The 24174-nt window shown below is 42.6% G+C and overlaps 1 protein-coding gene and 1 long non-coding RNA gene across 4 annotated transcripts in view; one reads left to right on the top strand and one right to left on the bottom strand.

Annotated features, from left to right (window-relative positions):
* Positions 1–17359, bottom strand: part of ZFAND3 (zinc finger AN1-type containing 3) — a 328021-nt gene extending 310662 nt beyond the window's left edge. The window contains exon 1 of one of the 3 annotated variants that reach the window (XM_059880382.1): positions 17100–17359. In XM_059880382.1, coding sequence (XP_059736365.1) covers positions 17100–17170 — 71 coding nt within the window. In that variant the 5' untranslated portion in view covers positions 17171–17359. The remainder of the gene's footprint in view (positions 1–17099) is intronic. The other 2 variants (NM_001102145.1, XM_059880381.1) reach the window with 2 other exon arrangements.
* Positions 17360–17556: 197 nt separating this feature from the next.
* Positions 17557–21317, top strand: LOC101908014 (uncharacterized). Its single transcript, XR_814764.4, has 2 exons — positions 17557–20489; positions 20566–21317. It is a non-coding gene; the product is annotated as an uncharacterized lncRNA (long non-coding RNA).
* Positions 21318–24174: the final 2857 nt, after the last annotated feature.

The following is a 24174-nucleotide window of genomic DNA, read 5'->3' as shown; positions in this document are numbered from 1 at the left end:
ATGCACTCATGTCACCCTAAATGGCGCAGCCCTAAATTTTGAACACCTAAGGCATTTCCACATTGGGATGGTCCATAAGTCCTAAAATTCAATATACCTGATACCATTTTTGTAGAGTGGCAGTAGGAGTAGTGGGAGAAGGCAATGGCACCCCACTCCAGTACTCTCGCCTGGAGAATCCCATGGACGGAGGAGCCTGGTGGGCTGACATCTATGGGGTCGCACAGAGTCAGACATGATTGAAGTGACTTAGTAGCAGCAGCAGTAGGAGTAGTAGTAACAGAAATAATAATAATACAAACCAAGAAGTGATTAGATAGCCTGGCTAAAAACAGACTCTATCCATCTACTGGAATACTCTGTTGCCATTTAAAGAAGCAATTTGAAATGCATATGCTGTTTTGGGGAGAACGCTAAGATATATTAAGTAAAAAAGGCAAGGTAAAGAATAGCATGCACTTCACTACTCTTATTAGTGGTAGGGGGAAAAAAGGGGGTAAATGTAGTGTATGCACAGGAAACTTCTGGAAGGATACTCAAGAAACTTAACCATGATTCTTGCCAGAAAGTGGGACTAAGAATATGGTGTAGGAAGGAGACAGCCCTTTCACTGCATATTCATCTCTGTTGTTCAAATTTTTTACTGTATGTACACATTCTTTTTCAAATTAAAAAAAAAGCAATTAAAAGATACTATAAAACTATAGATATCTTTACATGCTATCTGAAAAAGGGCTTGTATCCAGAATACATAAAGAACCTCTATAAATGAAGAAGAAAAATTAGACAACACAATTAAAAAAAAAAAAAAAAACGAACAAAAGGTCTGAATGGACACTTCATAACAAGTTTTAGCCAAATGGCCAACAAAGAAAGATACTCAATTTCATCAGTCATGAGGAAAATGCAAGTTAAAATCACATTGCTGCAACCCTACACAACTAAGTAGAAAGAGACAGTATTGATGTCTCTTTACAATATCAAGTATTGATGAAGACTGTATCAAAACAAAGTATTGATGAAGATGTGAAATAACCAAAATTCTCATCAGGTGACAGTAGTGTAAACTGACACAATCACTTCAGAAAACTGGCAGTACCTACTAATTTAAACAAACATCTTGTAACCCAACAACTCTACTTCTGGGTGAAAAAGCCAAAGAAACGCGTGCCTATATCCACCAAAAGATATGTGCAAGAATGTTCACAGCAGCATTATCCAGAGTACCCTACACCCACCAAAAAACTCTAAAAAGTACAACAGGTAAGTTACGTGAGCATACAATCGAGCACCACAAAGCAGTGAAAAATCACTGCCTCTCTTACACAAATGTAGATGAATTTCAGAGTTACAATGCTGAGGGAAAGAAGCCAAACACAAAAAAGTAAATTCCATATGATTCCACTTACATAACATTCAAACACAGACAAAACTAATCAAAGTTGGAGTTATCAACTAGGGTAGGACACAAGGAGACTCCTGCTGGGGTGCCAGCATGTGAGCCTATGTCAGTCTGGGCAGGCAGCGGTTATACAAAACCCAGGCATGAGACCCACACAGACACCTCACCAAAGAAGATTACAGATGAAAAGTAAGCATCTGAAAAGACGCTCAACATCATTTGTCACAAGGGAATTGCAAATTAGAACAAGATACCAAAATACACCTCTTAGAATGGCCAAAATCCAAAACAATGACATCAAATGCCAGGAAGGATATGTAGCAACAGAACCTCCTATTCACCCCTGATGGGAAAGCAAAATGGTACAACCACTTTGGAAAAACAGTTGGGCAGTTCCTTCCAAACTAAACATTCAAACTAAACATATTCTTATCAAACATTCCAGCAATCACACTCCTTGGCATTCACCAATTAGAAAACGTATGTCTACATAAAACCTTGCACACAAATGTTGATTAGCAGCTTTATTTATAAATGCCAAGACTTGGAAGCAATCAAGATGTCCTTCAGTGGATAAATGGATAAGTGGATAAAACTCATACATCAAACAATGGAATATCATTTTGCTAAAGAGAAATGAGCTTTCAAGCATATTCTTAAGTGAAAGAAGTCAATCTAAAAAGACTATTAACTGCATGATTCCAACTAGTACATGACATTTTGGAAAAAGTCAAACTATGGAGACAATAAAAAGATTAACAATTGCTAGAGGATAGAGAAATGAACAGGCATAACACGGAGGATTTTCTGGACAGTGAAACCGTCCTATACGCTACTATAAAGATGCATACATATCATCATACACCTGCCAAAACCCACAGAATGTAAAACCACCAGGAGAGAACCCTAACAGCAGCTGTGGACTTTGACAATGATTGTGTCAACGTACCTTCACTGACAGTGACCAGAAGACCACTAACGGGGATGCTGACAGTGAGAGAGGCCAAGCATGTGTGGGGACAAAGGAAATAGAGGAGCTCTCTGTATCTCCTGCTCAACTTTGCTTTGAATCTAAGCTGCTCTAAAAAATAACTTTTTTAATTCATCAAAGTGTACACTTAAAATGTGTGCCATAAACAAAGTTCGGCCTCAGTAAAAAGAAAAAAAAAAGTAGAAAAAGATTTAAGAATAAAAAAATTAATCTATAGCTTTAGAAGTCAGGATAGTGATTATCCCTGAGGAGGGGCAGTGACTGGAAGGGCAGAAGAAAGGCTTCTTAGGGGCAGGAATGTTATTTCTTGATACAAGCCCTGGTTACATTCACTTTGTGAATATCTGTGAATATTCACTTTGTGAAAATTCATTTCACTAGACACTTAAGACTTATGCATTTTTCACTATGAATGTTATACTTCAATAAAATATTTACACTTTAAAAAGGTATAAAAAAAGGAAAACATAAATAAGTGGGACTATCAAACTAAAAAGCCTCTTCTACATAGCAAAGGAAATCAGTAACAAAATGAAAAGGCACTTTACAAATGGGAGAAAATATTTGTAAATCATATATCTGATAAGAAGTTAACACCCAAAATATATAAAGGACTCATGACTCAATACCAAAAACACAATCCAATTAAAAAGATGTGAACATTTTTCCAAAGACGACATACAGATAGCCAACAGGAACATGAAAAGACGCTCTACATCACTAATCATCAGGGAAAAGCAAATCAAAACCACAGTGTGGTAGCGCGTCACACCACTCAGAACCGCTACTGTCACCAAGACAAGAACTATCAAATGCTGGCAAGGACACGGAGGAAAGGGAACCCTTGTACACTGTTGGTGAGAATGTAAATTGGTGTAACTGTTACGGAAAACAGTACAGGGCTTCCTCAAGAAATTAAAAAATTGATCTGCCATATGATCTAGCATTCCCACTTCTAGGTATTTATCTAAAGAGAATGAAAACAGTAATTCAAAAAGATATGCACTCCATGTTCACTGCAGTATTACTTACAATAGCCAAGCCACAGAAACAACCTAAGTTGTCATACACACACACACATTTTCTTTGTTCACTCATCCACTGACGAATAAATACATGCACACGCATACAAAGAATGAAATCTTGCCACTTACAACAACATGGATGGACCCTGAGGGCATCATACTAAATGAAAATAAGTCAGATAGAAAAATACAAATAAATACTGTATGCTCTTACTTACATGTGGAATCTTTAGGGGTAAAAAAGGTAACATGTACAGAACAGATTGGCAGTTGGTGGTAGCAGGAGGTGAGAGGTGGCGAAATGAGCGAGGGGGTCAAAAGGTACAAACTTCCAGTTATAAAATGAATGTCATGGGTGACTACAGTTAGTAATATTGTATTATGTATTTATTTGAAATTTGTGTATTTATTTGCCAAAAGGTAGACCTTAAAAGTTCTCATCACAAGAAAAATAATTTTGTAACTATGTATGGTGATGGGTATTAACTAGAGCTACTGTGGGATCATTCTGCAGTATCTACAAAGAGCAAATATAATGTTGTACACCTGAAACTAATGTGATATATCAACTATACCTCAATTTTTAAAATGTGATAAAAATATACTGACATGCTAATTCATCAAAACGCATACTCAATATTTCTAAAGTTAATCATGCCTTTCCCACAACCTGTTCATCATCTTTCAGATGGAATCACTTCAACTTAAGAAATTCCAAAGTATAAACTTTCTTCTACCAAACCAGACTTCACACACAACTGAGAGCTACATTAGAGGCTGCTTCTACCATTTCACACTGGACTTACAAACAAATGGACTCACAAACGACCTTTCAAAAGCTAACAAGTGTGCAGGCAGAACTTCTATACCCACTGTATGTGACTGACCATCTTTTACCCAACTGCCCATGTCAGAAGTCTTGCTGCCTCTCTTTTCCTTTCCATGCCCCCCAACCAATCTGCCTCTGCTCTTACACTCAAGCCCTGCTCTTCAGTCCTCACTGCCCCAGTGCTATGGAGTGAAATGTTTGTGCCTCCCTAGCATTCACATGTTGAATCCTAATGTCCAGTGTGATGGTGTCTGGAGGTGAGGCCTTTGGGAAGCAACTGGATCATGAGGGCTCTGCTTAGATCAGGGATCAATACCCTTTTAAAAGCAGCTGGAGAGAAGTCCCTCATCCCTTCCACCATGGAAGGTTATAATGAGAAGACAGCAATAATGAGGAAGGTGGCTCTCATCAGACACCAAATCCACCCATGCTGTGGTCTTGAACTCCCAGCTTCCAGGACTGCAAGAAATAAACTGTTGTTTACAAGCCACCCAGTCTATGGCATTTTGTTATCACAGCCCAAATACCCCGTTTTTGGCCCACATTCATTTGCAGCTCCGCTACTAGAGCATCCACTCCGAGTTACTTTATCTAGGGTTCACAGACTCTCTAGTCCACAGGTAGAAGTGCATTTAGATCTGACTGGTTTCCTTTGTGATCATCATGTTTTACTTTATGCTTTATCCCAAAAAGGGGTCTGCAGGCTCCACCAGATTGCCAAAGAGATCCACAGCCCAAAAAGGCTTAAGTGTTCTAACTAGATTCTGCTTCAATGCTTATACCCTCCAATTCTCCTCCACACTGTGGTCAGGGTAAATTTTTTGAAACATAAATATCATCTGCCATCCATACTTAAAATCCTTAAACATGGTACCAATGGCTTTCAGGATAGAATCTAAATCGAACAGCCCGACAATCAAGTAAGTTCCCGCGTGGCCCCTGCTCATCCCCTCAGCTTCATCTTGCCTTCCTCCATAGATGCAGCTAACATCCTGAACTGACTCAGCAATGCTCTGAGTTCAGTATGCTTTCTCACTCCTCCCTGTCTTTGCCTAAGCTGCTCCCCCTGCCTGGACAGCCCTTCCTCCCCTCTCCCTGTGGTTAACCCCTGCTCATCCTCCGCTGCCAGCTGAAGCACCACCTCCTCAGGGAAGCCCTCCTGGCCATGCCGCTCCCAGGCCTGGAAAGATGCCGTCAATGTTCTCACGGCTCTGTGACCATCTCCACAGCACCTTCTGCAGGGTGTTTTGCTCATTTACCGTCTGCCACCCCTTCCACACTGTGAGCTTTCTTAGAGTGGAAGCCAGAACAGGGTATAACATGCCTAGCAGAGCTCAAGACACACAATAGAGTACTTAACAATGCTTGCTGAACAAGGCTCTGGAAAACGGCCAAACCAGCTTAAGCCCAGTCAGAAACCTCATCAACTAACGATGTGGAACTGGTCTGGAGATTACCATAAATGCAAACTGCCAGCTGAAGCAAGACAGTTCTGCATCTATTAATCTGCCACCAATGCTCCTTCATTCAAGGCTGAGAAGTTAGCCCTTAATAAATGTAACTACCCTGGTCGGGCACTGTGCCAAAGGGCTTGACAGGCATTAGTTCACTAAACATCAAAGCAACTCTGGGATATTCTTTTTTAAACAAAAAGAGGCAAAGAGGTAAACCACCCAAAATCAAGCAGAAAGTTATAAACTCAAATTTTCAAACCAGGTCTTTGATTTCAAAGCCATACCCAGCCACTGAGCTCAGATGTTTTCTGAAGATAAGAGATCAGCATGCCCTTCATCTTTGGAGGCATTTTGGAAGGGCCTAGGTTGGATGAAGGCTTCCCCAGTGGCTAAGTGGTAAAACATCGCCTGCCAATGCAGGAGACACTGGTTTGACCCCTGGCACAGGAACATCCCCTGGAGAAGGAAATGGCAATGCACTCCAGTACTCTTGCCTAGGAAATTCCATGGACTGAGGAGCCTGGCGGGCTACAGTCCATGGGATAGCAAAAGTCAGACACGACTTAGTGACAAAACAACAAACAGGCTGGATGAGAGAGGAGCCCTTCCTTGGCCTCTTAGCAAATAAAAAATGTGTTATCTCCCAACCAACACTACAATTCTTTAAAATTTAATGTAATTTCCCCCATGTATATTCTTGAAAAATCTTTTCAAATAGAAGGGCTGTGATTTTCTTCCCCCAAGAACAGCAAATAAAGCAGGAGATGAGCAAAACATCGAACTCTCCTCATCGGGCTTGAGGTTGAAAAGGAAAAAGAAAAATACCTCCAAGGCATGAACTTGGTTGTGGCAACACCAATAATAAGAGAAAGCAGACTCTCGAAGGCCTGAGGCAGAGACACCACGAAGTACTCGCCTTTGAGAAGGTACTGTGAGGCTTCGCAGAAGATAGAGTTCTAACAGATGGAACACCAATCCTGCTGAAAGCGGCTGCCACTTCCACTAACTTTAGTTTGGAATTTGCACTACAGCTCTCATCCTATGATCTTTAGCACTTTCCTGTAAGACCCCTAGGGACTCACACCCTACACTTGGAAGAAAAAACAGAATGTTTTCTTGAATCTCACCCACACCACCTGTTCACATTAGTTTCTCAACACCTTACAAATGTGGTCACCTCATATTTTGACTAGAAGTCGGTGACCACAAAGCATCTTCACTCCTGATTAACATATTCCCCATCCTCATCCCCTTGCAAGCCAGTCCCCCCGACCACTCTGTGTGTCCTTACTCTTCCAACCCACCTCCAAATCAGTGTCTGATACAGATCTGTCCAGTGAGTTTTCTGCATCCCAAAGTTAAACACAAAACCAGAACAATCCATTCTTCCTGTCCCTAACTCCAACCAAATACACATACAATGTAAGTAATTTATCCACAATGAAAACTATTCGGGGAAACCTGGGGACCATTCAACTATGGAATCCTAAATATCTAGTCACCAGACAGTTTAAAACCAAAGAGGAAAAAAAATACAGCCTTTAAGGACACACTTCCACAGAAAAAATTTTCTGTGGCTATCATTTTCTAAATTAATACATACTGATATTATTCAGATTGCAAACCCCCAAAGAGACTCTTAGAGTACACCATGTAACACTCCACACTTTTATAAGACTGTATCTTTATCACTTTAAGTTACAGCAACTGTTCCATTAGATCCTGTCCCACATTTGGCAAAAACAAAGATTAGCTTTACAAATAAAATGCACAGTTTAAACACATCTTGAAAGTGCTACAGTACTGCGGGGTGGGAGAAGGAGCGACATGGACAACAGGTAAAGCTAATTAACAGTGATCTATACAGATCCAGGGAATATAGGCCTCAGAGAGTACATGACTATGTCCCCCCAATCAACAAAGGAATAAACCAAAAGGTCCTCTAAGCAAGGATCTGTGTGGATCAACATGCAAAAAAACACCTTTATTTTTAGAGGTGAGTAGCAGTTTTGTGTTATACTAAAAGGGAAAGGCAAAATAGATAAAAATGTATAACATGCAAAGTTTTATATGCAAACATAATGACTTGAAAAACCTGGTTTTCTGGATTTCAATGACATCTGAAGAAAAGGAATACAGTCCATCCATTGCTAGGACAGACACCAAAAAAATCTTAAATCTAAAAACATACACTGAAATACACCACACTTTTTCCCACCTCCAGTTTATTATTTCTTGCAGGTTAATACACACCTGCACAGTTAAGAATGATTATATTATTCCATCTATTTTGCCTCATTCATTATGCTGAAAAAAATTCAGGAGAACTTTGCCAGCACATCTATCTATATAAGATATTCCAAAAAGGGTTGAAATTGAAAAAAAATGACCTGAAATAGGCAGAGACTGTCAAAGTATGGAAAGTGAAAGTGAAGTCGCTCAGTCTTGTCTGACTCTTTGCAACCCCATGGACTGTAGCCTACCAGGCTCCTCTGTCCATGGGATTTTCCAGGCGAGAGTACTGGAGTGGGGTGCCATTTAACTGATATGCAAAGCCCCCACCCAATTCATAGTCTCCAAAGTCCTGCCCCATTCTTCCCGTTAGGTATCCATTAATCTAGAGGAACCTTCCCACACTGTGTTCAGGAATGTTACCAGCACAAACATGTAAGAAAACCACGTCTGGCCCAAGAACTTGACTGCAGGAAGAGTATATGCGATACTTTTGAATGGTTAAAATACTTCTTCCAAAAGTGTGGCTAAAAGAGTGTGATTATTTATATAAATGCACTTCAACTTACCGGTGTGTGTGAGTCCAGGAGACAGATAAGACATGAATAACTGTTACTTCACATCACTCCACTTAAGCAGCAAGAAATTAGAACAGGTATTCCCCAAAAAGTCCCAAGTACACCACCACCAACCTCACTCTTTACCAGGACTTCAATGAGGCAGCAGTGAGGCTACACAGAGCCTGTCCACTGCCGAGGTTCTGCGGCGTGGTCTGCCCCTGCTTCCCTTCTCCCCACACCGGACTGGTCACAGTTGCGGTCCATGATCTTTCCCAGAACATTCTTCTGCCCTAGTAAAAAACTGCACCTGTCTTCTGATACAGGACACTTGGTACAGTAGAATGAACAGATGCAGTTAGCTAGTACTACATCTTCTTCCTACTGCATTCTCCCTTCCTCTGGTGAACAGCTGCAGCCATAATTTCAGATGTCCAGCTCTGTCCCGGGCCTCAAGGGATGACATGACATTTTCATTCATCTTGTGCCATTTCCTCAGTCCACTGCGTGGGTTTGCCCAATGCTGCTGGATAATCCAATACACATTCCACCTTCCTCTGAATATAGAGGCTTGAATTTATCAGAAAATCGAATGCATTTATCTCTGATCACATATCAAAAGCTATCATATGAGATTCACACTTGTGAAAGTCACAGTCCAAAGTGCATACCTTCAAAAATTCTCATTAAAGAGAAAAAAAAAAGATTCTCTATTAGTCCAACATCTCCCTGCATAGGCCTCTGAGGTTGCCAGTTTAATAAAGGTAAGAAAGGGGCAAAGATGACTGACCCAAAAGCTAACATGAAAAAAAAGTTCAAATTATAGACTAACTTATACTGAAATTTTAATTCCCAAAAATGATCAAAGGAGCACTTCCTTTGTTAATCTGAATTAACAATAGCAGTGCTTCTCCCTTTAGAAATAAAATATGTTAGAGCTGGAAAAAGAAAAAGAGCTAAATTAAACAAGCCTCACATTCTTAGAATATGAGAGAAAACACGGATCTAAAGAACTCACAAGTAAATACACTTGAAAGTCAAGTTTATCTTAATAAAGTTCTAGTTTTATCTTAATAAAACTAGAACAAAAGACAACAGGCTTGAAAATCCTGGCTGCCTCTCACGCCAACATTCTAGAAGAACATTATCCAACAGAACTTTTCAGGAGGATAAAGTGTTCCGTATTTGTGTTCCCCAATGGGGTAACCACCAGTTATTGAAAAATATTACTTAAAATACAGCTAGTATAACTGAAAATTGAATTTTTATTTAATTTTAATTAGTATGAATTTTAATAGCTATATGTAGCTAGTGGCTACCATCCTGGACACACAATTCTAGAATACAGTCTTAGATTCTGATTATTAAAAACTTCAAATGAAGCTCTTTAACTTCCCTTCTGCATTAAACACACAGAAAATTTCTTCCTTATTATCTCATTCAACAACATAATTTTGTTACCTAGGGACCCAGCCCAAAGCAGGATCAGCCTGTTTATCAAACCCCCTAGCAGAACAGAATGATATCAGTCATCCACCCAGGTGGAATGAAGGCTTTCTTTTGCAAACCACTCTGGCACAATGTCCCACAACAAGGCTGAATCTGAACAATTTAAGTGTCTCATTAAAATTATATTAATAAAAGTTTTGAGTTGTGACTGGCCAACTTCCTACATGTGGGTTTGTTGAGATACTGAACTTAACCTTTCTTCAAAAAGAAAAAGAATGTTTAACTTCAATCTTGATCATTAATTATTGTGGTAGCTCAAAACTTTGCATCAGTTTGCACAGACACAACCTCCTCATGACCTAATAAATTCAAATAATATTAGCTCTCACCCTCTTCATACTCTGCCCTCCATAAATATTTAATACACAGGGTTTTTTTTTTTTTTAAAGAACTCTATATATTCAAAGAATTCTTAGCCCTCTGATTTTTCTAGTTTCTGGTTAATTTATGAAAGCTAATGTTAACTTTAATACCCAATTAAGGACTATGAAAGAGATTTTTAGTCAAAACTTTTCACCAGACAAAAAATTGGGTCTGCCTTTTTGGGCGGGCGGGGGGGGGGGGGACGGGCGAAGTGAGAGTAGTGAATGGGGAGGAGAAAAGGATTATACCAAAAAAAGCATTATGTCCTATATTGTTAACTGGATCTAACTCTAAAAAGCCATTGACTCAAAACAATGTAAACAAAGACCATGGTTTCATTAAAAAAAAAAAAAAAAAAATTATCTCCCTGTGATCCATCTATCACATCAAAGGGCAAATTTTGTATTTTCTGGATACCTTAAATGTATTCAGGAAAATGGGGCAAACAGATAGATAAACATACTGACAGTAAACGGGCTTCCGAAGTGGTGCAGTGGTAAAGAATTTGCTTGCCAATGTTGGAAACGCAAGAGACAAAGGTTCAATCCCTGGGTTGGGAAGATCTCCTAGAGGAGAAAATGGCAACCTACTCCAGTATTCAGGATTATTCAGGAAAATCCTATGAAGAGAGCCGCCTGGTGGACCACAGTCCACAGCATCACAAACAGTCAGACATAAATGAGCACATGTGAGCGCGCACACACACACACGATACTTCATTTAAATCATTTTCCATCTTCAGATGCACACAAAATTCAAAAGATGCAGAGTAAAACTGCGTGACTCCCTGACATTTACCCAAAGGAGCTGAAAACTGATGTCCACAAAAACCTGCACGCGGATACTGATAGCAGCTATATCTGTAATTGTCAACACTTAAAAGTAACCAAGATGTCCTTCAGTAGGTGAATGGATAAACTGATACCTCCAGACAATCGAACCTTTTAAGTGCTGTAAAAAAAAAAAAAAAAAAAAAAGAGCTATCAAGCCACAAAAAGACATGAAGAACCTAAATACATATTTTAAGTGAAAGAAACCAACCTGAGAAGGCTACCTACTGCATGATTCCAACTATATGACATCTATAAAAGGCAAAACTACAGAGAAAGTAAAAAGATGAGTGGTTGACAGGGGATGGCAGGAGGGAGCAATGAACAGGTAGAGCACAGAGGATCCTTACAGTAGTGAAAACTACTCTATACACTATAATAGACACATGTCACTATACAGTCATCCAAACCCATAAACCGTACACCACCAAGAGTGAACTGTAGCATACACCATGGACTTTGGTGACAAAGACTTGTCGAAGTAGATTCATCACTGTTATAAGCACACCACTGTGGTGGAGACGCTGATAACAAGGGAGGCTGTGCATGGATGGAGCAAGGGGTATATGGGAAATCTCTGTACCTTACTCTCAGTTTTGCTCTGAACCTAGAACTGCTCTATAAACATAAAATCTTGTTTTAAGAAGTCTGTTGTTGTTTCTTAGTCGCTAAGTCATGTCTAACTCTTTTGTAATCCCACGGACCATAGCCCACCAGGTCTATGAGACTTCCCAGGCAAGAATACTGGAGTGGGTTGCCATTTCCTTCTCGAGGGGATCTTCCCGACCCACGGATCCAACCTGCATCTCCTGCAATGGCAGGCAGCTTCTCTACCACTGAGCCACCAGAGAAGCCCTAAAAAAATTTAAAATAAATAAAACTGCACAAATGAGCTGCTTTGTGTTTAAGAGAATGTTTAAAGAGGGGTTTTCTAATCAAATGGATAATTAGTGACATCACTGGAATGAACATTCTACTGATTAACTACTGAATCATGCTGTGTTCACATGGAATTTAAAAGCCCAGGTTAAGCTGGGTGAAGCGTGGCAACATGTTCCAAGTGGAAGACAAACTGAAAAATCAAAAATGAATGTGAGCGAGAGGGCCACACACTGCCAGGAGCAAGCATACTTGGCAGATAACTCACAGAGTGACAGAAGCAGAGTTCTATACCAACTCCCAAAGCCTGGTCTCAGAGACCATAAAAGAAATAATAAAAATAAATAACCTCTGTTTAATCTAACTAGTCAGTGTCTTGGCTGAATCAACTTTCTACTAGTAACCAATTCAGCAACAGAATTTATTTTTTAAGATTACTCTTGATCTCTGCTCTAACCCCATCTTTATTTAAAATTCATCATTATTTAGCAGATTTAGTTGGTAAGTAAAATGCCTCTCAACAGAATAGATCACAAACATGAAACGCTAATAAAATCTATTTCCCTAAAGAAATGTACCCATGTAATTTATGACATGATTCATTAGAAAATAAATCATGAATGTCTTTTTATCAAAACAATGAGACTCTTACCAAATAAATCCCGTATCTAAAACACTCCATTATTCCCTAAATATCTGACTGATCATTTATATCTACCATACTTTAAATTTCCTTACAAAAAAAAAAAAACCATACTTCTCAAAGCTGCCATTAAATAACACTGTGATTCAGACTGTCTCCAATTGTAAAGGCAGAATATCAATAGTTTTAATTAGATATTTATACTTAATAAGTAGAATTAGGGGAAAAAAGTCCACCTTTCCCCATCCTAATTTATTATCCTTTCTATTAACCTATAATACACTCAGTATCTTCTTTTCTTCCTTTTTTTTTTATATAATATTCTAGGTCTACTCTTTGAACAACTTTTGAAAATATTTGTGAAGACTCTATATCCCTCAGTACACTGTTTCAACAAATACCACTTATATCTATATAATTTAAAAGTGCTTTTACATATATCTGTATTTCAACTGAAGAAAACGCACCAATTGACTATTTCATTTCAGATTTGACAATCATAAACTAGCCTGATTTCTGCATGATTACTGAATGCCTAAAATAAGCCAAGAAAATGCTCATGCTTGTATTTCACTAAAAATTTTCAGGGAAAAAATTGTTTATGGTCATTAACTCTGAAAACATTTATGAGCTACACAAACATCTTCCAAATTTTATAAAGAGGTAAACCTTCAACAGTTTGCAAGGTAGCAAAGCTTCCCACCAGTCTCTCTGTAACACAGTAACTTAATTACCTCCACACAATTTCACAATACAAAACTAGAAACAGAATGTGTTCCAAGCACTAACATATTTGCACTGCTGCTCCTCCTGGCATTCTCCTTCCTAACTGCATTACCACAAGACCCACCTGAAAGCTCTATTTCAACCAACCCCACCTGACTGGTGTCCTGAGTGGATAATGCTGGGCAGCAAATCCTACACCCTAAGTCACTGGAGAGAAGAGCAGTCCTAAAGGAACTGCTTTAGTCAGTTAATGCCAGAACATTCTGCTAAGAGGCTCCTCTGCAAAGGGCTGGGTGTGGGCCCTGGCTAGCTGACTTTATAGACCTGTGGCTTCCAAAGAGTGCAATGCTGACTAAAGTTTTTACAACACCCTCACCTTCATGTTCATGAAGGGAAAAGCCAAGAGGCCTCCTCAGTGGCGTGTCTCCACTCTCCCTGGCTCACAGACACACCTTCTCCCCAGTCTTCTGTACCTCTGGACTTGGCAACACGCCACAAACACACAGACACCGCATTCTCTCTCTCACACACACAATCATACCCACATACCCAGGCAACTCTCAAGATCATCCAATCATCTTTCACATTAAAGAAGTCACCTCACAACCCACTCAAAGTTCTTCGACAGCTCCCCAGTGCACTCAGGACAAAAATCCAAAGTCTAAAGCATCACCTATGGAGCCCTGTGTCACTAACTGCTCTCATCACTTCAGCCACGTTTCCGGCTGACCTGTCTTCACAATCTACCAATCCTCTACAATGAACTTTCAGCTCCTCAAATTTGTAGTGCCCTAACATTCAGTCCTTCACCCATGCTATCCCCTCTACCTAAAAGAAATCACTCTTCTATTTCCATTCTCTCTTAATCTTCCTACAGGTCTAGGCTGGGCAACACCCTCCAGGCTAGCTTCCTCTATCTCTTCTTCAACTGTAGTAGGTGCCCCTTCCAATACACCCTCAGTTCAGTTGCTCAGTCTTGTCTGACTCTGCAACCCCATGGACTGTAGCACGCCAGGCTTCCCTGTCCATCACCAACTCCCGAAGCTTGCTTAAACTCATGTCCATTGAGTCGGTGATGCCATCCAACCATCTCATCCTCTGTAGTCCCCTTCCCCTCCTGCCTTCAATCTTTCCCAGCATCAGGGTCTTTTCCAATGTGTCTAATGCACCCTACACCAAGCCGAATACACTCACTGTAACTACTGTTTCACTATTCTATGCCCCTTGCTCCCAGAGAACAGTGCCAGTGCTCCTCTTGTCTATTGTACCAGAGCCGCTCAAATATTTGCTAAATACATTCTAAGTTTACTTAATGAATGTAACTTAATATGAATGCAGCCCATAAATAAGGGAAACATATCCCAAGTCAGTCATGATATAATGGAATCTAGGCAGCAATTTCCTTATACTTTCGTATAAAGTGCAAACTACAAATGCGTTTAGGAAAGGTTAAAACATTATACATTAAAAAGAACACCTTTCATCATAAATATATTAGTTTTTTTCCAACTCCTGTTAGTTCTTCCTTGGTGGTTCAGTAATAAAGAATCCATCTGCAAAGCAGGAAACTAGGGTTTGATTCCTGGGTCAGGAAGATCCCCTGGAAAAGGAAACAGCAACCCACTCCAGCATTCTTGCCTGGGAAATCCCATGGACAGAGGAGCCTGGCAGGCTACATACAGTCCATGGGGTTGCAAAAAAGTTGGACACAACTTAGTGACTTAACAACAAATAACAAATTCCTATTAGGCAAACTGTAGTTCATAAAAAGTATCATAATGAAAGTACCAAAAAAGCAGCTCTGGTTGCTTCTCGGACAAGTCTGGTATGAGTGTAACTAACTATTCCTCTCTACCACCAAACTCGCCTTGCATTACTCAGAACCTTGCTCAGTTTCTAAGTCCTGACATAGATCTTTTATTAAGGGTTCCACTTATAATAATGGTCCCAAGGACATAAACGTGTTGCCAGGAAATAGACCTGATACATCCTGGGCATTAGCTGCCACTGGCAGCTACTTTCTTTGAGCCACATGTCTTCTTATGAGTTACAATCTGAGGCTTGTGACACCAGATTTTTCCAGGGCAGCAGACTGATGTCATAAACGTGATGGTACTAAGCACTCTAAAGAGCTCACCAGCTCCACCCTGAAATCCCTGAATGCAAAAGGAAGCTTCCCATCTGTAAATAAAGCCTCAGTTTCCCCAGCTATATATGGAGAATGCTTCCCACTTAGATTTTTGTGGGAATTAGACAGCCTATGAAAGTACTTAGCAGACAACACCATTATTATTTTCAAGTCAAAAAGACGGGGAGACTACAAAACCTAAGATATTTTCACATCTTCAGAACTTTTGGTAATACCATAACTTATTTTTCGCTAATATCCTTTCAGCAGGAAATTTCTGTGAAACAAAAGGCAGAAAGATGAGGAAATGAGAATCGATTTTTTTTTTTTTTTGGTCATAACCTTTGATTACAAACTCCACAGTAATCTACATTAAGATCCACTTTCTAATTTATCTCTGCACTCCCAAAAATCATAGCCTTAATTTCTACTTCAATCATCCCTAGGATCTGAAAGACAGTAAAGATATATCTTCAATACATCTTTCCAAAATGCTCTCACAAGAAATAATCATTTCCTTACTGCCTCTACGCACCTTCGAATATACTGAATCTTTGGAAAATAAAAAAGCTAAATCACAAAAGTTGGCTTTCAAGGTCTCCAGTTTCTTTCCAATAGACCTAGAGTCATGAGTTATAATGGAAGCACCTGTCGGGTAAAACGGGTGGCAATCCTTAAAACTCCAAGTGTAACAAGAACTTAAACTGTAATTACAGGTGGTAAAGTTGACTTCCCACCTCATACATTTTCACTCTAACACAGGATGGCCAAATAATAATATAAGCTGGCCAAGGTGAACATTTCTATCATTAAAAAAAGAAATGGAAGAGAATTTGAGCCAATTAAGCATACAGGCTCTCACGTTCCTAAGTCAAGCTGACTTGAGGTTTGTTGTTTTTTGTTTTTTGTTTTTGACAAGGAAATCTTACAGATCTTCTGAAACGTGTTTTGAATGAAGGTGAGAGACCTCAAGAGTCTTGTAACTTTACCCAAGCCTGGGTTCTGGGCTCAACTTTTTAAAATGGGTGACGTGTGAACAGCTTCCTAAAAGCAAATGGGACTAGGATATAATTTAGGAAGTGATGATGCAAGTCTCTGGGGGACAGGGAGGAGGGGAGGTGAAAAAGTCAGAGGAAATACCCTCCCGGTTCCTGGGGGCACCAACTCAAGACCAAGGAGGGAAGGAAGGACCGGCCTCCAAAAGCCGAGGAAAGGGGGCACCCCCAGCTCCAGCCGAAGGTGCCAATGCCGCCCCCTCACCCTTCCCGCGGCCCTGCCCCCCTCACCCGTGGCCCGGGAGGCCCCTTTCGGCCCGAGCCTCCAGCAGGCGAGTCCCCGAGGGTGGCAGCGCACCCCAGGCAGGGCCTTCTCGGCCCACCGCACCCCCCAGCTCTCCCGAACCTGGAGCCCCTCCCTGCAGGCCCGGCCTGGGCCCAGCCCGAGGGTTCCGGCCTCCCCGGGCCCCGAGGCCTGCCCTGGCAGCTCCGGCGCCCGCGCCCCGGCCCCCGCCCCCACCCGGCAGGGCACTCACCCCCAGAAGCCGCAGGGACAGCGAGGCGGCAGACTGGGCGCTTTGCTGCGCTCGCTCCCAGCGTCTCCCATGGTGCTCGGCGGCGGCGGCGGCGGCGGCGGCGGCGGCGGAGCTCGGCGGCGGCAGCGGTGGCAGCGGCTGGGCCTGGGCCCCGCTCGAAGGAGGCGGCGGCGGCGGCGTCGGGGGGCTCAGGGCGGGGGGAGGGGAAGGGAGCGGGCGGGCGCGAGTCCGGGGCTCCGAGCCGGGATTCCAGGCCGGTCAGCTGGAGGCGGGCCGCACCACTCGGCCTGCGGAGACAGGGGGTGGGGGTGGGGGGAGGCCGGGGAGGAGGCGCGGAGAGTAAGAGGGAGGGGAGCTGAGGAGGTGGGGCGTGCGGGTGAACCGAGGACCGCGGGGCGGGGAGGAGGGAAGACCCGGCGCCCTCGGCAGTTCCCACCGCCGCTCCCAGCCACAGCGATGTCCCGTGCGGCGGCGCTGGGAAGGACCTCAGGCCCCCCCCGCCGGCTCCGGCGTAGCAGCGGCCGCTGTGAAAGCCGCGGCCCCGCTCGCTCCGTAACACCCTCCCCTCCCCCGGAGGCTGCGCTGACCGGACAATGGCCGCTCCGCCCCCTCCCCGCCTTGAGCACCCCTCCCGAGGAGTCACACAATGGTCTCGCCCGGGGGGGTGAGGGGAGCCGCCGCCGGAGCCCGGCAGCTGATCAGCTGGGCGCCGGGCGTGCCACTTTGTTCAGCTCCTCAAAGGAAGAGGACGGGGCCGTGGGCAGAGCCGAGACCGCGGGGCTGTCACTCGACGACAGGCCTCGGTGGCTTTCGTATCCTTCGGGACTTTTAAGGTCTGAGGGAAACTTAACCTTCCCCCGCCCCGTGAAGAAGGGGAAAGCACGCTGCTGAGTACTCTGGGGCACGTTGCCTCCCCCGAAACGGGAGTGGTACGCCCCAAGCGCGGAGGGGGGGAGGAGCAGACTAGTTGTTTAAGGGTAAGTTGGGCCGGTCCCGGAGCGGCGGCCGAGCATCGCGCATGCGCCCGGAGACCCCGTAAGCCGGACCGGGGAGGGGCTCGGAGGAGCGTTTCCAAACCCGGAAGTGGGGCTCGGTCTTCTTGGGGCCGTCGGGGTCTTCAGCTAGCCGAGAGGTGCATGGACCCTGCTCTCCTGCCCCTGGGAGATGTCGGGGGGCATTTCTCAGTGAACTGCTAACCCCTGAAAAAATCTCTCTTCCTAGGTCTCCTACACCCAAGCTCACTCTTCCTGTTCCACCTGGAGAACTGGTCTCCCTTTGGCAGCGGTAAACTTTTGGGAATGTCCCTCCTCTCCTCCGCACCAGCAATGGAGAGGGGGCAAGAGGGTAGTGTCTGGGTCAGATTCCGTGCTCTTCTATGCCTATCGGTGTCCCCAGCCTTAGAGACACGAGTTCACTCCCTTTGCCGAAGCGAGGACAGCGTCTGTTCTTACTGGAGTGGACATTTTGGTTTTCGGAGGGGAACTATGGCCAAATCAGTGATGGAAATTTGGGAAGTGACCACAAAGTTTGAGCCACTAAAAAAACGAGTCCTTTAGCGCTCATTGTCTCTTAATCCTGAACCCATTCTAAGTTTCAGCCAGTCGTGAGCAGAAGGTAATTATTGATGACTAATTTCAACAAGGAGCAAATTTCCACCAGATCTGGAGAAATGACCCAAAGCTGAGGCCCTTATGGGCGAACTTCTCAGTCCCTGGGAGGCTTCCTGTCTTTTTTTTTTTTTTTTCCCTTGTTTTCTTTTCTCACAGTTCAGCATGTTCACAGGCGGACTTGAAGACCATTCACAGGGGCCTTGAACCCCTTTTCCTGGCACAGAGAGGAGGAGGGCTTGCCAGTTAACAACCACAAACCCTATTGTAAACAGACGTTGCTTGCTGTCCCCTCCTGCCCCTCACCAATTAAAGTTTTCTAAATAGTCACAATTATTTTAAGTTCAGTGCTGCTGCTGCTAAGTCGCTTCAGTCGTGTCTGACTCTGTGCGACCCCATAGACGGCAGCCCACCAGGCTCCCCCGTCCCTGGGATTCTCCAGGCAAGAACTGGAGTGGGTTGCCATTTCCTTCTCCAGTGCATGAAAGGAAGTTGCTCAGTCGTGTCCGACAGCACTGAGCTCCCTCGCTCACAGCACTGGTATGAAATGCCCGTTTTGTTTGTGCATGCTCTGTGGACTTATTAAGGTTCTTGTTGCCGTCTTCTGACTTCTAATAATCTGGGAGAGACATCAGTGAGCGGGCCTGAAGAGAGATCTTAGGGGCCCACCTACCTCCTATCTCGTAAATAGCAAGGATCCCACTTGGTTTAGCATTCCTCCTAAACAGGCTCTTACTGATAAAAACAGTTATTGCAAAAATCAAACCACTTAAAGCCAAAGTACTCCCCAAATGAAATGGTGATTTATTTTGCTTAATATTTAGTTTCGACTTTGTGGATTTTCACAAGACTTCAATAAATATTTCTGTCAAAAGCCTATAGAGTGGATGAAGTCATTTGGCACATCTAGCTATCAGTGAGCTTGTGTTTCCTTAAATCTTCACTTAAACTGACATAAAATTGCCACATTCATGAAAGATTTACAGCCTTTGAGTTTAACAAACTGAGATTAAGTGGGACTCTTGCTGTTAGCATCTTGACAACTTTCTATTGTATATGGGGGAAAAAAAACCTAAAAGCAAAAGGAAATTTTTATGTAAAACATGATTGTCATCTTACAAACTGCTTGTCTACCTGTATGTTTGCCAGTTATTCAATTTAACAAGCATTTATTAAGTACCCAGTATGTACCAGGCATTTCCTAAGGCTCTGTCCCTCCTACTCCCCTCTGCCCCTTCCTCTGTTACCCAGCACACTTCTATTGCCCCTTCATTTATTTATTACCTCTATGTCTCCCGTACTCTGATCAGGCAGAATTGGTCCCTCCTTCTTCTGCGCAGATAGTCCCCATTATAGGCCTAGGAAATTTATATGTCTGTGTGTTCTCACAAAACCTAGCTCCAAAAGGACTAGCTCTTAGAAATTGCTGTTAATGTACCGACAACCAAGTGGGGTATTACCTAGATTAATTTTATTACCAAATACTGTTGTTTTATTTCTATATATACCTTTCTGTTAGTGCATGCTCTGTAGACTTGTGGGCTCCACCAGTCTCGGTGGGACTGCAGCAAACTCAATCAGTGTTTGTTGAATGAAAGAGCTAATCTGATAAAAGTCACTCTTAGTCAAGGCTCTTTTGTCTGCCAGTACAGAAACCTACTGAAACTTCTTTGTGAAAGAAAAAAAAATTAAGGAAATAATCTTACAGAACCCAAAGGCACAGAGAGCAACAAGATCTCACGAAGGACTGGAACAATGATTTAACTTACCAGCATGAAGCCCAGTAGGTATTCCTTCATTATCTCTTTTTCTCCCTGGTCAAATGTTGTTCTCTCTACAGAGCTGCTGCTTCTTTGCAGACTTGCCTTCACTGCTTCTCTGGGAACATAGTAGAACGTGGCTGTCCACGTTTACATATCCTCGCTTCCAGAACATGGCTGTCCAAGCTTACGTATCTTCATTTCAAGAACTAACAGAGATTGGGACTTCCCCGGTGGTCCAGAGGCTAAGACTCTGTGTTCCGAATTCAGGGTCCCTGGGTTCGATCCCTAGGTCAGGAAACGAGATCCTGCATGCTGCAACTAAATAATCCGTATGCCTCAAAGATCACAGATCCTAAGTGCTGCAACTAAGACCCAATGCAGCCAAATATTTTTTAAAAAAGAAATTGGAAATAGCCAAGAATTTAGAACTTGCAGAGATTAATTAGTATCTATAAACCTCACTTCCCAGGAGAAAGAACTTTATTGATCTAAATCATGACAGATTGTCTATTCCTCGTACAGTCTCCTTTAGCCAGTGGAGCGTAATGTAGTCAGGGCTCTTTACTTTGTAATGCAAACATGGCTGCTAGAGGCCCACCCTTGTAGCCTACAGTTCTCAAAGAAGATCAGTGATATTCTTGGCAAAGATTCCAAAAGGTGTCTACCACAGACCAAAACAGGAATAAATGGGCAGCCTGAAATTGAAAAGCGTATAGAACAATGGACAAGTTCAAGAATTTTCCAACAAAGGAACTGCTATTTAAACTATTTCAGGCCTAAATTTAAATGGCACTCCCTCAAATAAGCCTTCACTAATACCCTGCACCAATTAAAATTATGTTACTCCATTTTTATCTTCTGTGGCACTCTCTTCCTTTGCAGCACTGTTCACAGTTTATAATTAAATATTTATTTGTCTCCTCTCCAAAGATCATGTCTGTTTACTGCTATATACATAATGCCCTGGGCATATTTGGTTGGCATTCAATAAATATTTGTTGAATGAATACAAAAGCACAATAATTTGTTCTATCAATGTGAGACTCATATATGAATTGGCATCCTAATCAGGCTATCCTGGGGAAACGTCTCCATCACCACTCAAATCACCTGAAGGCACTGAAGCTCACAGTGAACTTTTTTGTTACACAGCAGTTGTAAGAAATAAGACCCAGTGTTCATCTGCTTCCTCCTATTATCTTCCTGCTGCTGCTAAGTTGCTTCAGTCGTGTCCAACTCTGTGCGACCCCATAGATGGCAGCCCACCAGGCTCCCCCGTCCCTGGGATTCTCCAGGCAAGAACACTGGAGTGGGTTGCCATTTCCTTCTCCAATGCATGAAAGTGAAAAGTGAAAGGGAAGTCGCTCAGTCGTGTCCGACTCTTCGCAACCCCATGGACTGCAGCCCACCGGGCTCCTCCGTCCATAGGATTTTCCAGGCAAGAGTACTGGAGTGGGTTGCCATTGCCTTCTCTGTATTATCTTCCTAGCTGGCTGCTAACTCTTCATTTTTAGTTCCCAAAGTTTCTTTGTGAAGAACCCTTGAACCATTTCCTATAAAGTGCCCACTCAATTGGCCGAAAGCTCAGAGAAAACCTAAAAGTTCAGGACATCATCAAATTAGGGGACCAAAGTGTGGGGGGTAATTGGCAGAAGTGCTTTCGTCATAACTGTCTTGACTATTTTCTACTGTAGATTACATTCCAAATGAACCTATAGTGTGACTCTTTGGAGTAGTTTGCAATCACCATTGGCCCAAAAGGAGCCATCTACATGGCCCACAGGGTTTAGGAAAGGATAATATTAATGCTTCAGCTGCTCCTGAAGTACCAACCGAGGTTGTATATGAAAGATGTGATTCAAGGGCAGAGGCTCAGAAGGGCTTGTTGTTCAGTCACTAAGTCACATCCAGCTCTTTTTGACCCCGTGGACGGCAGCATACCATGCTTCCCTGTTCTTCAATATCAGAGGAGCTGCTTTCTTGGTAACACTGAGTCCAAAGACCTTGGCCCTGAAAGTCACAACCTAAAAGGAGGCACAAGTAGAGACCTGAGACAAAACAGATGGTCCTCCAACTCTGATTCTAATCATTACCCCATGACTCTTAACTCCCTTTCATCATTATCATTCATTCTTATTAGTGCTGATGTTCAATCCAAATTCTAGCCTCAGTCTTTATCCTCATCCTAATATTATCTGTAAAATTTAATCCTAGATTGTAAACCTAATCTCAACCCTAATACTCAGAGCTTAACAAGGCTCCTTGCCTTCCCACTGTCTTATTTTCCCTCGCTCTTCTGCTTGTATCCCTTGGCCCTGACCCACTCCAAGAAACAGAGAACTCTTTAATATCCTGAGCCACTGGGGAGATTGGGAACCAGTTTCATTAATCCTAAAAAAAGATCCTTGGGCTTTCAGGAAAGAGAAAGTGGATGAGTCTCTCACCTGCACAGGACACAGAAATCCTCCACAGTCACAACATGGCCTGTTGCCCAATTCAGGAGCTGCTTGGCCTCTGAAAGCCCGGGGGGGAGGGGGGGGGGCGGCGGGGAGGACGCAATCCAAGTATAGACTCAGGAGCCTGTGGTACAGCTGGCCAAGAGCAGGAGATCTGACACCTTTCTGCAAAATGATCAGGTTAGATTAGAAGGGGGGATGGCAAACCATGTTCTCAGAGCAAGAATTCTGGTTTCTGCTCTCCTGCCTCACTTGAGTTTGGTTTTCCAAAGGGAAAAAAAAAAAAACTTTTTCTTTCTTTTTTTTTTTTTTTAAGTTGCTAAGCCAGCCCCTCCCTGAGCTTCCTTCTGGCCCTCAAGTTTTCTGATGTGCAGTTGATTCTTTCAGTCACTTACGGTCCAGTTGGCATGGATAAACTCTCAGAGCCAAGGGAAAAGAAGAGCAACCAAGCATACCGTCTCCAGCTCTTCTCAGGAAACTAAAAATAAATAAAATGAAGAGTGTGATGGGGAGGAGAGGGGAGGAATGGAGAAAATGCTGCCATTTCACGTCCTCTGTTCTCTTGCTCATGAAGCAATTGCTGATTTCCCTGCTGCTCACACCCGTCTTGGTGTGAAATTTGATTTTTACTGACTTTGAAATTTCAAGAATGGGAATATTGTTTTTCCCAGAAATACTTGACCTTTGTGGAGAAAAAAAATTCAAATGATGAAAAAGTAAAAGTTCTTCCTAATACCACCCGCCTCCTCAGAGATATGCTTTGTTAACAGTTTGGTATATAGCTCTCCAGGCTTTTCATTTATATGTGAGTATATAAATGGGGTCATTCAACACATAGCATATTCTAGCTGATTATTTTTAACTTAGAAATATGTCTTGAACGTCTTCTATAATCTACGCATATAGCTTTGCAGTATTGTCTTATAGCTAAATGTATTAGGGTTCTCCAGAGATATATGTGATATATATATATGTATATACATGTACATACATATATGAGTGTGTGCTCACTCAGTCGTGTCCGACTCTGCGGCCCCACGAAGTGTGTAGCCTGCTGGGGTCCTCTGTCCATGGAATTTTCCAGTCAAGAATACTGGAGCAGGTTGTCATTTCTACTCCGAGGGATCTTCCTGACCCACCTTCTATCTACTAATGGTTAATATAATATGAAATCATATATAAAAATATATATGATAGCCATATACGTGAGATTTTATTATATCTATGAAGTATAATCATATATATTGTT

The sequence above is a fragment of the Bos taurus genome, chromosome 23, assembly GCF_002263795.3.
Source record: "Bos taurus isolate L1 Dominette 01449 registration number 42190680 breed Hereford chromosome 23, ARS-UCD2.0, whole genome shotgun sequence".
Classification (NCBI taxonomy): domain Eukaryota; kingdom Metazoa; phylum Chordata; class Mammalia; order Artiodactyla; family Bovidae; genus Bos; species Bos taurus.
Note: the sequence above shows the minus strand (reverse complement) of the source record. Positions and strands in the feature narration are given on the sequence as shown.